The sequence below is a fragment of the Takifugu rubripes genome, chromosome 1, assembly GCF_901000725.2.
Source record: "Takifugu rubripes chromosome 1, fTakRub1.2, whole genome shotgun sequence".
Taxonomy (NCBI): domain Eukaryota; kingdom Metazoa; phylum Chordata; class Actinopteri; order Tetraodontiformes; family Tetraodontidae; genus Takifugu; species Takifugu rubripes.
The window spans coordinates 1,249,043-1,262,740 of NC_042285.1; the positions used below are offsets into that span (position 1 = coordinate 1,249,043).

Consider the following 13,698-nt stretch of genomic DNA (forward strand, 5'->3'; position numbering starts at 1 on the left):
AAGGGGGGGTGAAGCTGAAGAACCTGACCGGTTACACCACCTACATGATCAGCGTGGCCCCTTTCAACGCGGCTGGGGACGGCCCACGCAGCCCGCCCACCAGGGGACGCACCCAGCAAGCAGGTAGTCAGCCATCGGTACCCACAAGTATAGCTATTCCAGAGATTTAAGTGGAACATATCGCCTGAATATGAGCAGATATATTTGTGTGCTGGTGGGGGTGGCAGCGCTGGTGTTAGCTGGGAGAAGCCCAAGAGTTTTTCCCAACGTGGATGACTCAACCGCGAGGAAAGAATTAATGGTGAGGATGATGCTAATCAGGGCTGTCAGCGTGCCAGGCGATGTTAGCAGAGCATCACGCTGAGCATAAGTCCCTAATCAGCAAACTTTAAACCCTAAATATCGTGTTTCATTTGTAAAATCAGCCCCCGTCCACAGCCAAGCGGCCCCGACCCTCTTGCTTTCAGCTCTCTCTCAAGGTTCCCGGTGTTTTCTGTCCACGCGCACAGGAAGAAAAACAAGCTAGTGGCAGCTGGGATGACAGGCCGAGAGCGGGAGGAAGGAGGAACGCCGTTGAGTTAGTTAGTTATCCCGGCTCGCCACACAAAGGGCCTTTGTCTTCTGGAAGCGTCTCCGCTCCAACTCAGCAACTTTGCAGCAGAAGAATAACAGCTATTGAGCCGTGAGAATTTCACCATTCCGGCTCTGACTTCTGCGGAGAACAAAGGATCCGCTTGGATAACAGCTAGCTTTCACCCTTTATTCCGTCCTACATTAGTCTGCTCGTTTTAAAGATGAGACCAGATTAGGACTAAAACAAAACCCCTCCTTGTACAAGAACCGCCTCTCTGCGTGGTCCCGGGGGTGATTGCAGGTTGTGTCTGTGGCTTCAGGAGCAGATGTGTCCAACATCTGTCAGTGGGACGACACTCGACCTCTGTCAGCATGTTCAATTGTGCCCCCCCCCCCCTCTGTGTGGCAGCTCCCAGTGCTCCCAGCTTCATTCCCTTCAGCGAGCTGACCACCACCTCGGTCAACGTGTCCTGGGGCGAGCCCACCTTCCCCAACGGCATCATCGACGGCTACCGCCTGGTGTACGAGCCCTGCACGCCGGTCGACGGTGAGCCGCCGCCACTCATGGGAATATGCTGATCCGGACGGAAGTAAAAGGAATTTAAGGGTTTAAAACGATCCTGAACGAGTCGTGACCACAACAACCCTGATTCGCTACCATTAATCCACCACTGTGTGTGTGTGTGTGTGTGTGTGTGTGTCGGCACACTGCTCTAAATGTGATTTGTCTGTCCAGAGTCCTCAGTGGCCTGTCCCGAATGTCTTGACTCCCCCTCCCCCCCAGGGGTCAGTAGGATGGTGATGGTGGACGTGAAGGGGAGCGGCCCCCTCTGGCTGAAGCTCCGGGATCTGGCCGACGGCGTCACCTACAACTTCCGCATCCGGGCCAAAACCTTCGTGCATGGGCCCGAAGTGGAGGCCAACATCACCACGGGCCCGGGGGAAGGTAGCGGCCACGGCTGTCCTCCCCGTGCCGGTGGGGGCGTGACCCCCCCCGTCTGGATGATAACCTTAGCCTCTATCCCGCAGGAGCCCCAGGACCCCCCGGTGAGCCCTTCATCACGCGCTACGGGACGGCGCTGACCATCCACTGGAGCAGCGGCGATCCCGGGCGCGCTCCCATCACGCGCTACGTGATCGAGGCCAGGCCTTCAGGTGCGTAGAGACACGCCCAGATGATGAAGCCGTAAACGCCGCCCGCCGCCGGCTCTCCTGACGCTTTGACGAATGAACGCGAGGTGTAAAGTGTCAACATCTGTCGCCGCGGCGTCGGTGTCGCCGCCGCTTTAATGGGTTATTGATCGCAGACGCCGCACCTCAGACATCTGCCGTCTGCTCGGAGCTGTGATTGACAGGCGCCGGCGGGGACGGCGGCGTGATGGATGGGATGTGACGCGCGGGGGAGGGACCGTTTCGCCCCGTTTGAGCGAAAACGGAGTTATTGAATCGCTCCAAGTGTTTGTTAACAGAAAGAACTTCAGTCTGCACGAGGGCCTCCGCTTTAACGGCGTGATCATTTTAATTACATTAGCCCGTCTCGCCATGACGGATGGAGCGCGGCGCCGGCTCACGGGCACCGATCAGCGGAGCGGCCCGATCAATAAAGAGCCTCTGATACTGGATCACATGCTGCTCCCATAAAATCCCGTTTCAACTCTTTCAGATGAGGGATTGTGGATATCCTCATCAAGGACATCCCCAAGGAAGTGACATCACACACGTTCAACTTGGACATCCTGAAGCAAGGGGTCACGTACGACTTCCGGGTCATCGCAGTCAACGACTACGGCTACGGTTCCCCCAGCCTGCCTTCCCCTCCCGTCTCCGGTGAGTCACCCGTCCCCGACGTTCCCGGTTCAAAATGGCCGACCGGCCGTTCCGACCGTGCTCGTTTTTCCCCGCAGCCCAAAAAGTGGCGCCGTTCTACGAGGAGTGGTGGTTCCTGGTGGTGGTGGCCTTGGTGGGCCTCATCTTCATCCTGCTGCTGGTTTTCATCCTCATCATCAGAGGACAGAGCAAGAAATACGCCAAGAAGTCAGAATCCGGTGAGTTGGACCAATCGGGTCGCGGCGGGAGCTAAACAGGAAGTAGCTTTGATGTCAGAACGAACGGAGCAACGGGCTCACGGGGGGGGGGGCAGTGGGGGTGGGGGCACACAATTCAGAGCAGTCCTGACATCAGCGGGTATTTCCCACAGCTCAGCACTCCTGCCCGGCTCGGTGGGGGGTGGGGGGGCATCCCCGCGGGTCACTGCCCATCTCTCTGAATGACAGTGGAGAAAAACAAGAGTTCCTTCTCACTCCAACACAAAGACGCTCTCAGAACTCCCCCCCGCCCCCCCCCCCCCCCGGAACCCGGCCTGGGCCACTGGTCCGACCCAGTCGTCTCTCTCTCTCTTTGCGTGTTTGCGTAACCACCAATTGACCCCCGCCTGCCCCGGAGCCACCACGGACGTCCCGGCCTGCCTATGAGCCTTAAATCTTCCAACCTGGCAACATGGCGAGCAACAGCCCCCCCCCCCCCCCCCCCCCCCCCCCCCCCCGCCATTAATCTCGGCATGGGGGAAACGTGCGCGCGTTTCTTTTAAAGCGTCTGATTTATCGCCCGCGTCCTCGCGCCCGCTCGCCGCCGTCTTCAGGTGGAACGGGGGAAACAAGGTGTCAGAGGTCCGACGGGTCGGGGGGATTATCAGCATGTAAACGTGAGCTGTCCCTCCCCAGCACTAACCCGGCTGTGTGTCCGGCCTGTGGTCACACAGTGTCTCTGCACGTTTGTCCAGGCAACAAGTCCAGCTGCAACGCGCTGACCCACGGGGACATGGTCAGCCTGGACGAAGGCCGCTTCCCCACCCTGGAGCTCAACAACCGACGGCTGTCTGTGAAGAACTCTTTCTGTCGGAAGAACGGCGTCTACACCAGGTCGGTGCTGCGGGGACGGTGGGGGGGTGTGTGTGTGTGGGGGGGTCAAACACCCGGCGCTGATTAGCATGTTTGACAGTAACTTCACAACCTAATTAGCAAATCTTGAAACTATGAAGCCACGGCTCCCGTGTAGAACTCCAGCTAATGTGTGTGGAAAAACCCGCTTCCGTCCTTGGTTCGGTTCAGAAGCGGCGCCGGAGTCGGTCGTGAATCCTCCTCTAATGAGCTCGTTGGGTCTCTGCTGGCAGTAAAATGTGCACGCTGCCGAGAGCGTGACCTTGGCTCAAGCCAATCACTCTGACTGACACCTGTGATCAGAACCCTGCAGGGAGCCGGTCCGGCCCGGGTTCTGCTGAGCGTGCTGAGCAGCTCATCATTAGCGCGGCTTTAGGGGGGAATCTAAATACGGCAGATATGACGTTACGGCTGGTTTGTGGTTTGAAAAGAGACGGGGAGGGAACGGATCGTGTTCCTCTCGTCTCGACGCAGGTCCGGGTCCACCAGGAGATTCCGGGCTCTGCTTTTCTGCTCCGAAGTCGGAGTGGAAGAACGCGCCGATGTGCGTTGAGAATCGGTAATCTCCGAGCTCAGCCCGGGAAGCCAAATCCCAACACCTGAGCCTCCGATTAGAGATTAATGCCACATCTTGATCTACGGGCTCAGACAGGATGGAGTCCTCTTCCCGACTCCGGGATCGGAAATCAAACATCTGCTTAATCCCGCTGTATTGGCTCTAAGTCGGAGCCGTGTCGGAACGAAAATGACATTTGCGGACGACTTTCTGAGGGAGATTATCTCTCGTGGACATAATTTGTCAGGAGTTAAACACGGGGGCAAATATGCACGACCGGAAAATCAATCGGCATCTCCGGGAAATCAGCACGGCTCATTTCGGCCCACTCCAGGCTTCCTGATCTGCCTGATCTTCAGCACCTCAATATAGACTTGAAGTCAATCTGTCGCCCTCTGCTGGACACTAAGTTCTGACTAAGCTGAGTCAGCACAGTCACGCAGGTCCAGGTTCCCCAGAGCAGCCGGAGAGCCTGGTAACAAGCAAAGACCAGGGGCAGGTTTGATTTCACCTCCCCCGGTTCTCCCCCCCCCCCCCGCAGACCGGCTCTTCCGCCCCGAGACGATTAAGTGGAGCCTCCTCTTAGCGAGAGGGCTGATAAATAATTTGCACCTTCCTCAAACGTGCGTGAGAGCGGAGAAGAAGAGGTGTAAGTGGGCTGAGCTCCTCCGGCGTTCCCAAGCAGGCAGTTTATCATAATGTCCCAGCGGGCTCTCCGTAGCGTCCCTTCACACCTCCTCAGCTCTTTGTCCTGCCGTGTAATGAAGGGGCTCGCCGCCGGAGCTGCTGAGGAATGCTCGTTGGAAAGGTCACGTCGGAACGTCCTTTGGGGAAATAAAGTGTTGATGGGGAGTCTGAGCTGCCATGAGGGGTGGGCTCTGATGTCCTTATCTCTGCTGGGGGGTTTGCGTCGCGATTATTTTTAAAAATTCATGTAAATACGTTGTTAAAAGCGGGGTTGCGCGGCATTTTCCGGTCACTTTGACTCCCGCGTCGTCAGCACTTCAGCTCATCCCAGCAACTCTATTAATATCCCATAAAACCCGGAGCGTTTACGAGCTCCCGTCATCGTTGTGACGCGCGTCCAAACTGCGGCTTCTCAATCACAACATGGCAGCGAGCGTCGCCACATCAGGACGCACCTCAGGAAGCTTCCCTAACTATCTCATCGCCGCGGGAGCTCGATCATCTCCGCGTTAACGAAGCTCTCTGTTATACCGGCGTTCCTTTGCTTCATGTAACCCGCTGGTCCCGTTGACTCCCAGCCTTCAGGTTAGCTCGCCACCTCCCCTCCGCCCCGCTCCCGCTCCCCCTGAAGGCTCCTCCCTCCGCTGGATCACTCACGCCCTTCAAATCCGACCCCTGCGCCTCGCCGCTGACAGCTCGGCCCACGCCATCACTCACAGACGCCCCGATAACATTTGTCAGAGCCGGTCCTCGGGTGGCCGTTTGGCCCACGACCCCCGGAGCCCCCAAGACCTCACTTTATAACTCAGTCACAAGGGTCTGACATCTCCAGGAGGAGGCGATAGGCGGCTATCTCCTGAGAGTCCCGTGACCCTCGTGGCGCTGCAGGCCGCCACAGACCAACGCCATCATGTCAGGCGTGAGGGAGAACTCTATTATACCGTAAAGACTCTGGACACACTCATTTGATGTCAGCGTTCTGACTTAACAGCGCTCGGATGCCTCATGGGTGCAAATTAGACTGAAAGAACACGAGTATGCTAAAGAGACATTAAAGGTCCGTCGCTGTACCCTTTGTAATACCGTTAATCAGCTGCAAATTTTAAATAAGTGAGTCCGGATGTTAAGCGTGCAAGATTAGCAAGGACAGCGCAGCAGCGCCACGTGGCCCCGCGGGAGCGCCGAGGCCAAGCACACAACCAGGAGGGCCGTTTACAGAACCTGCACGGAAGTAACACAGCTCCAGGCTGAGTCTTGAAGTCCCAGGCTGAACAGGAAAAGTCCATTTCTGCCGCAGAAAAATGGAACATGAGGGATGTTGCGTAACAGTCCCGGCTGGAACTGAAGATGCCGAGTGCTCTGTTCGCTCTTGCTGCTTTACTAAGATGCTAACGACGTTCAGTGGTCGTCAATATTGTTGCCGTTGAGGCAGAGAACAACATCAGCAAACACATTTGCAGCCACTAAAGCCATAAAAACGCAGTCCGCTAAATCTCAGAACCGCAGAATCCAGCCTGAGCTCACCACTCTGGTAAATGTCAGGATGATCCCGTAAATCTGGATGTGTGGAATTCGCTGAATGAGGCCAGAACGGTTCTGCTCTTCTCCTCAGATCTCCTCCCAGGCCCAGTCCAGGCAGCCTCCATTACTCAGACGAGGACGTCAGCACCAAGTACAACGACCTGATCCCGGCGGAGAGCAGCAGCCTGACCGAGAAACCCTCCGAGATCTCGGACTCTCAGGTGCGGTAACGACTCCTCTCTTCTAAACGCTCCTCTTCTCTTCGGCTGCTCGCGGCGTTCACCGCTGGTTACACCATTTCTGCCCTGGCTCTTCTTCTGTGGTGCCGCTTATCGCCATTAGCGAGAGTCAAAGAGCTGGAACGCAGCCAGGCCGGGGTCGTGCTTCGGCTCCTCCGTGAGCAGATTTAAACCCAAACAGAAAGAAGCAGACAGAACTAGCCAGACTGCCCGGGCCTTCTCAGCTAGAGGGTCCAGGCTGGTCCGTCAAGGCCCAACGTGGCGCCGAAACTCAACATTCGAGCTGTCGGGGGGAATAAAGATTGACGCGGAACGAGACGGGACACGTCGGGGAGCTGCTGATGTTCTGAATAATCATTCTGCCTGTGGATCTGATCAGGAAGAACATTTCCTGCACCTTTAGGTTTGTAGCCTGATTCCTGCTGTCGCTGATGTCTACTTGCCCCGGTGTCTTCGGTTTATGCCCCCGCCCCTCCCGCAGCTCTGCGGTTTCACTTTGGCTTTGATCCCCGTCAGATGAAAGCATCTGGGGGGGATGTGGTCGTGTTCTTCCCCTCATTTACAGGCTTCTTTACAGATTTCTTTCATCCAGGAATTCTTCAGGCATTTCCCAGATTATCCCCGTGCATCTCTCAACTGGCTCCCTCTCTGTGGAATTGCAAACAGCTGGAACTTTGTCCCCACCCGGCCTTATCGGGACCCGGCCCTGCCTGGAAGATGGAATGGAAATCTCCTCACAACAGACAGGAGCTTCCGCAGCACGACAACACCCACATAAAGGAGGAATTTGGGATTTTTGCACATCTTTTTCACTTCTTTAGCCTTCATTGCTAAAACTCCCTCCTTCAGCTGCACACCCAGAGGCTCCTCTGCCGGCTCCTCTGCAGGCCCCTGATAGGCCTCAGTCTCTGCCCCCCCGCGGAGCAAGTGAGAGATCCAGGAATTCTCTCTGAAGGTTTATTAAGTGGAAATCCGTCATCGTGCCGTCGTTCCTCTTTCATCCCTCCTCCGGCATGTGTACGTCGACTATTGTGTGAGGAGATTTTTGGAAGGCTCCAGCATCGACTCGGCTCTGTAAAAGTGCCGCCATTACTGCTCCTCTCTCCTGCAGATATTGACTTTATTCCCTTTGGAGAACAGACTCTCATTTTCCAAGGTTGCCTTCGCCTTTGTGTGTCATTATAGGCCCGAACCAGTTGGAGACGGATGATCTCATCTCTGAGTCAGTACATGAAGCTCTCGCCTTCTGTGCACAGGGAAAGAAAAATCCCTCCTCCTCTTCTGGACGTCCTCCCTGCTTCCTTCTATCCCTCTAGTTTTCCGAAATTTTGGCTGGAGAATTTTACAGCGTTCCTTTAACATGACGTCACCCAGAAAAATTGCAAATAGTTTATTTTTATTCGTTGGACACGCCGTCCCCGTTAGAGTAAATGTTAGGGACGAGGACACAGCGTCTCCTCCACTTCCTGGTTTCGCCACAAAAATGTCTTCAGGCTTTTTGATCCCTCACAAACCCACATGTTCACCATCATTGTTTGTTGCCGGGGACCCCCTGCTGTGTTGGCTTCATCAACGAGAGGAACACAGACAGCCCCCCCCCCCCCCCCCTATCCTCTTCACAATAATCCATAACCAGAGGACAAAGGACTGACCCACTCTGTGGAAACGTGTACGTTTCAGGTGGGGGAGGGGATCTGGGTTTTTGGAGAGAAAGCCTGAAACAGTAGCAGCTCCATCATCCTGCATATGAAGTCTTTGAGATGAAGTCAAACTTGCTTTAACTTGGACGCCGGAACACCAGCAGCGGCCAAGTGATCTCCATAAGCTCCATTTTTCCGCATTTGATGCACATCCACCCGTCGTCGTCCTCGCCACGTTCTTAGCAAATACAAACATCAACTCCTGCCAGCTCGGTCTCGCTGACGGCTCCTGTGAAGAGGTTTCTGCTGTTAATTGGGCCGATTTCTAATCTGTTTTCCTGTCTGATTTAACATAATAATGATGTAAAATGCCCAATAATTGGTGTTGGAAACCTGGGAGGAATCAGGTGCTGGCGATTCCCCCGAGGCTGAGGGGCAGCGCTGCCACCAGTCGGCTTCCTTCACGGCGTTTAGCGCCAGTAATTAACTCGCCAGGATTTGAAGAGCCGCTTCATGGGCCGTGATGCCCCCAGAGGCAGATCAGGCGTCATCAAGCAGTGCGTTTCTCTCTTAGATCCTCCAGGTGGGTTTAAAGACGTGATGTGAGCTAAAGCTCCACCGTCTGCACTCGCTCTTCCTTCTAACGCGCAGAACGCTGATTCTTTCAGCGTGAGGTCATCCCGACTTTGTGTTCACGATCCGCGAGGGCTAGCATCTATTCCGACTCCTGTCATTACGTCATCGAAGCAGCAGAGGAACCGGATTGAAGCCAGATGTGCTGGACGTGTCCACACACCCTCCCACTGGCCTGGAGGAGCCTCCACACGTGCGCTAACCTCTTGTTACGCCACGACTTGCAGAAGCGAGAGCTGGCTTCCGCTCCATGTCTTCTTATGGAGCGCGTAGCTTTCCCAGCGGGGACGGAGGAGCAGATTGAAGGAAATCTGAGTATAGCAGCATATGCGTGACATATGTGCAGCGTAATACCCAGCATGAGGGCTGCGCCGCGTCCTCCAGCGTGGGCCCGCAGCCATTTTACTTCTGTCCGATAATGTGCGCGGGGGCAAGAGCCACGAGACGGCCACGATTATCGGCAGTCCTGCTCTGAAGGAGCTCATTCTCTTGGGAAATGATCCAGTGACCATCAGCCAAAGTGGGCGCTGCTTTGGCTGATGGTAATCAGGTGATTCGGGCCAGTTTGGGATTGTTGCTCCTCTTCTTATTATCTGTCCTTTGGTCACAGGGCAGCGACAGCGAGTACGAAGTGGACCCCAACCGGCAGAAGACCCACTCCTTCGTCAACCACTACAATCAGTGACCCCGACCTACTACAACTCCTGGAGGCGCCAGCAGAAAGGCATAATCCCGGGCACAGGCGTACAGCTACACCGAGTCCGAGTCCCGGCGATCCGGATCACTGCGCCCCGCCGCGCTGGCCGCTCTACCGCCGCTGCCCGCCCCAGCTGAGCTCGCCCAGCCCCCAGCCCCAGCAAGGCCCGGGCCAACCGCAGGCCAGAGCAGCTTGTTCAGGCCCAAGGTAGCCGGACTCCCACACCCCTCCCAGCAGAGCTCCAGCACTCCCAGCCAGCAAAGCACCCTGTACAGGCCCCCCAGCAGCCTGGCCCCCGGCTCCAGGGCCCCGATCGCTGGTTTTCTCCTCTTTTGTGTGAACAATGTGGGGAAAAACAGAAAAAACCTGAAATACCAATACCCGACCGGCTCGTGTTAAAGGGAAACACAACAAGCAGCTAATTCTAAGTCATTTCCCCATTTATTTAAAGAGATGCAGTTTGTCAGCTCGGACGGCTGATTAAAGGTTTACACACTAGCCCTTTTTCTTCGTCATGTTCCCGGTTTGCCAGCGTAGACTGACTTTACCCCAGCAACCTCCGATCCCTTTAATTTGACTGGTTCGCAAGGCTAGCTCCACCAATTAGTGTTACATTTTTTTTTAGTTGCATTCAATGAATAAACTCTGATTTTGTACAGGTCACAAGTATATATCAGTATATATATATCCAGCAACGGCATCGGCGTCGGGCAGGAAAACAAAACCGCGTCCGTGCGGAAGCGGCGCCGACGGAGCCTGACTGGATGTAAAAAAAAAAGAAAAAAGAAAAAACGAAGGCAGACGTGAGAGACGTGTGGGATTCACGCCGAATCCAACAAATTTCGCAAGCTCGGAAGAGAATAAAAATGGACCTTGGTGAAACAATCGACAGCTTTCATGGGATCGTCTCGCCGACCCCGTCGCAGGGACGCCGTTTGGCCCCAGAGGGGTCGGATGTGAGACAGCTTTGGGAGGGGGGGGGGGGGGGGGGTGCAGATATATGAAATGAGTGTATATCTGTCCAAAATCAAAGTGTTTGTCCGTCTGTGAGTGTGTTTCAGTGGATCGAAGCTGCCTTGACATGGAAACAATTATTTATATCTGGCTCAGAGCGGGAGCGAGCCCTCCACCGCGGCCCGGGAGCGGCCGTCCTCACGCCCAGAGCCGTCTCCTGATCCGGACAGACAGCAGGCTGTGAATAAATTTGCATTTAAGTTGTGTTTTTTTTTTGGCGCCACTCATCCTGCATATACGTCTACTGCAGCGCTGTGGAGCTCAGCTGGGCTGGAGGAGCCCTTCTTCCTGCCCCTGCTGCTTTATCTCCTTCCGTTCGGCGTTATCAACACTCTTCAGGCGCGACCGTCCTGTCCCAGATGCTAATGTTCACACATCGACGGTGCGTCCATTCACACGGGAGCAGCTTCTCCGTGCTGTGGCGTGATGAGGAGATACGCGGGCGCACTCACACCGGGCAGGCGTCCCGAGTCCGACCACGTTTGCCCCTGAAGTCCGGATCGTTGGGTAGGAGCGAGTGCACCTGCGCCCATAAGCACAAGCACAGTACACGTACGTGAACGGTGATCATCATGGCGTATGAGCCATGCAAATCCCCCTTCCTGGCCATCGCCGTGGTCACCATGGTGGCGTACGGGTCGGCGGGGGGGGGGGGGTCGCGGGGTTGGGTCGGTATGGAACAGCTGGCCCCGGTGTGAGTGCAGCCTCGTGTGCCCGTGGAAACGCCGCCGCAGGGGCCGCGCTTGCTATGCTATATCGAAGACTCAGTGGTGTGATACTTGTTTCCATAGTTCAGAATAAAGAAGAAAAAATGCTTTTTTTTTTCCCTTTTCTTTGTGGGTGATATCATTGTACACAAACCTCATCGTGCAGAATATGAATGGATATATGATCACGGTACATTTCTGAAATAAATTATTTTTGAATGTTAGCCGCTTCTGCTTCGTGTTCTTCCCGGCAAAGCGAACAAGATGGCGGCGGCGAGAAGCGGCACATTAGCCGCTACAACAGCCGTATTTGCATATGTTAAAGCAAGTAACTAAACGCACAGTCGATTCTTTACACCTCATCAGGTGCCAATTAGCATAAGCTAATTAGGAGCGTTTGTGTAGCGCTAACAAGCTAGTGGCATGTAATCAAGGGTTGTTTTTGAAGGTTTCTGATGTCTAAACGGGCGATTATGATCAGAAAACCTACGTGGTATCTGGAAAGTCTTTGCGCTTCAAAACTAATTAGGCCAATATTTGCGTGTGATCTCATCTTAACGCGTCAGCAGGTAAAAGTTAAAAACGGCGGCCGTCCAACTGTTCAGGCCGCTCCTGCAGCACGACTCCTAGGAAGGAATAAAACCCGGCACCAAACCCACCCGACCTTTAAGCGCGGTTCTCCTCACACACGTCTTCTTTAAACACATATAGGCGATGAGTCCAGGACTAATTAAGCAATGAAATGTGTTGTTAGTAAGAGTAGAAATAAATTGGATCAGTGTAGCAGCTGTTAAATCCTGTTATCTGGACACAGAGGTCCATCTCGTCGCACCAGAACTAACACTCATCAGCTCTCTGCTCCACTAAACCGCCTTAATTGGCCCGTTAAATCATTAAACTGCACATAAAGTGACACTTACGCCCGTTTAAGGCGCAAGAAATGCGTCGGCGCTTAAAACAAAGTCACGGACACGTCCTGGCGTGACAGCGGCACATGTACAGCGTCAGATGGTGTCGGTTGCTAATTGGATCACAGTCAAGTCGATCTGGGTCGGACCCGCAAAACACCCAGGCGAGAGGAGCGAGGAGATTAGAGGGGAGGGGCCGGATGGGGAATTAGAGCGGCCGCGTCCACCCTGCTAATCCGCCTCTGGAAACATGGGAATTTTCACACCAACAAAGACAGAAAGGAAAATCAAAGACGGGAAATGTTCCTTTCCTCACGCGTCCCATTCTCCGTCCCTCAGGAACCGGGGATGGAGCGAGCTGGTGGTCCCCGTTGGGGGGGGGGGGCTTTAAGAACCAGGAGTGTGAAAAGATTCCGACAGAAGGTGCAGTTCAAAGGAAGCTCGGAGTTTAATTGTCCTCGTTGGTGAGCATCACTGAGGGGTGGGGGTGAGGATGGGGGGGGGGGCATCTGTGGTTCTGATTGGTTCTGCCCTGGATGGGACAGAGCACAAGATGATGGTTTCTGCAGAACCCTTCGCTCTGTGTAGTTCTGGCAGCAGCTCCTTCGACATGAATGACGGCGGTTTTAATCCTCGCTGGGTTGTCCAGAACCCGCCGTGTCCCACTTCATGGCTGGAGCCCGTCCAGCCTGGGGGGTGGGGGGGGGCTTATGTAACAGAGAAGGAAGCAGTGACTGGAAGAGGGGCCCTCTTCGGGGTGGGCCACTTCTAATGCCGGTGACAGGGGCTGTTTCCGACTCCACACACTCCTTCCCTATTCCCTATTCCCTATTCCCTATTCCCTGAGTGAACTACGTAGCGCGCTCAGTTAGCATTCGGACAACGGCGTCATTTACGGCGCACATAAAGTGACGTCATGGTGTCACATAATAATTACGAAGCGGTCGCCGGGAAAAGTGGCCTCGCCCCTGCGTGGGCCTCGCCCCTGCGCCCTGCGTGGCCTCGCCCCTGCGTGACCTCGCCCCTGCGCCCTGCGTGGCCTCGCCCCTGCGTGACCTCGCCCCTGCGTGGCCTCGCCCCTGCGTGCCTCGCCGCTGCGTGGCCTCGCCCCTGCGTGGCCTCGCCGCTGCGTGGCCTCGCCCCTGCGCCCTGCGTGGCCCTCGCCGCTGCGTGGCCTCGCCCCTGCGCCCCTGCGTGACCTCGCCCCTGCGTGGCCTCGCCGCTGCGTGGCCTCGCCCTGCGTGGCCTCGCCCCTGCGCCCTGCGTGACCTCGCCCCGGCGCCCTGCGTGACCTCGCCCCTGCGTGGCCTCGCCGCTGCGTGGCCTCGCCCTGCGTGGCCTCGCCCCTGCGCCCTGCGTGACCTCGCCCCTGCGCCCTGCGTGACCACCGCGCCCCTGCGCCCTGCGTGGCCTCGCCCCTGCGTGGCCTCGCCGCTGCGTGGCCTCGCCCCTGCGCCCTGCGTGGCCTCGCCGCTGCGTGGCCTGGCCCTGCGTGCCTCGCCCCTGCGCCCTGCGTGACCTCGCCCCTGCGTGGCCTCGCCCCTGCGGGCCTCGCCGCTGCGTGACCTCGCCCCTGCGCCCTGCGTG

The 13,698-nt window shown here is 56.1% G+C and overlaps 1 protein-coding gene across 1 annotated transcript in view; it reads left to right on the top strand.

The window, feature by feature from the left end:
- Nucleotides 1-9,980, top strand: part of LOC101068579 (protein sidekick-2) — a 134,141-nt gene extending 124,161 nt beyond the window's left edge. The window contains 14 exon segments of the mRNA XM_074084926.1: nt 1-123; nt 983-1,120; nt 1,358-1,519; nt 1,603-1,728; nt 2,237-2,248; nt 2,251-2,400; nt 2,478-2,618; nt 3,353-3,491; nt 6,365-6,494; nt 9,396-9,467; nt 9,470-9,514; nt 9,516-9,554; nt 9,556-9,658; nt 9,661-9,980. The exon segment at nt 1-123 is cut by the window's left edge and continues 64 nt beyond it. Coding sequence (XP_073941027.1) covers nt 1-123; nt 983-1,120; nt 1,358-1,519; nt 1,603-1,728; nt 2,237-2,248; nt 2,251-2,400; nt 2,478-2,618; nt 3,353-3,491; nt 6,365-6,494; nt 9,396-9,467; nt 9,470-9,514; nt 9,516-9,554; nt 9,556-9,658; nt 9,661-9,881 — 1,601 coding nt within the window. The 3' untranslated portion in view covers nt 9,882-9,980.
- The last annotated feature ends 3,718 nt before the right edge of the window (nt 9,981-13,698 follow it).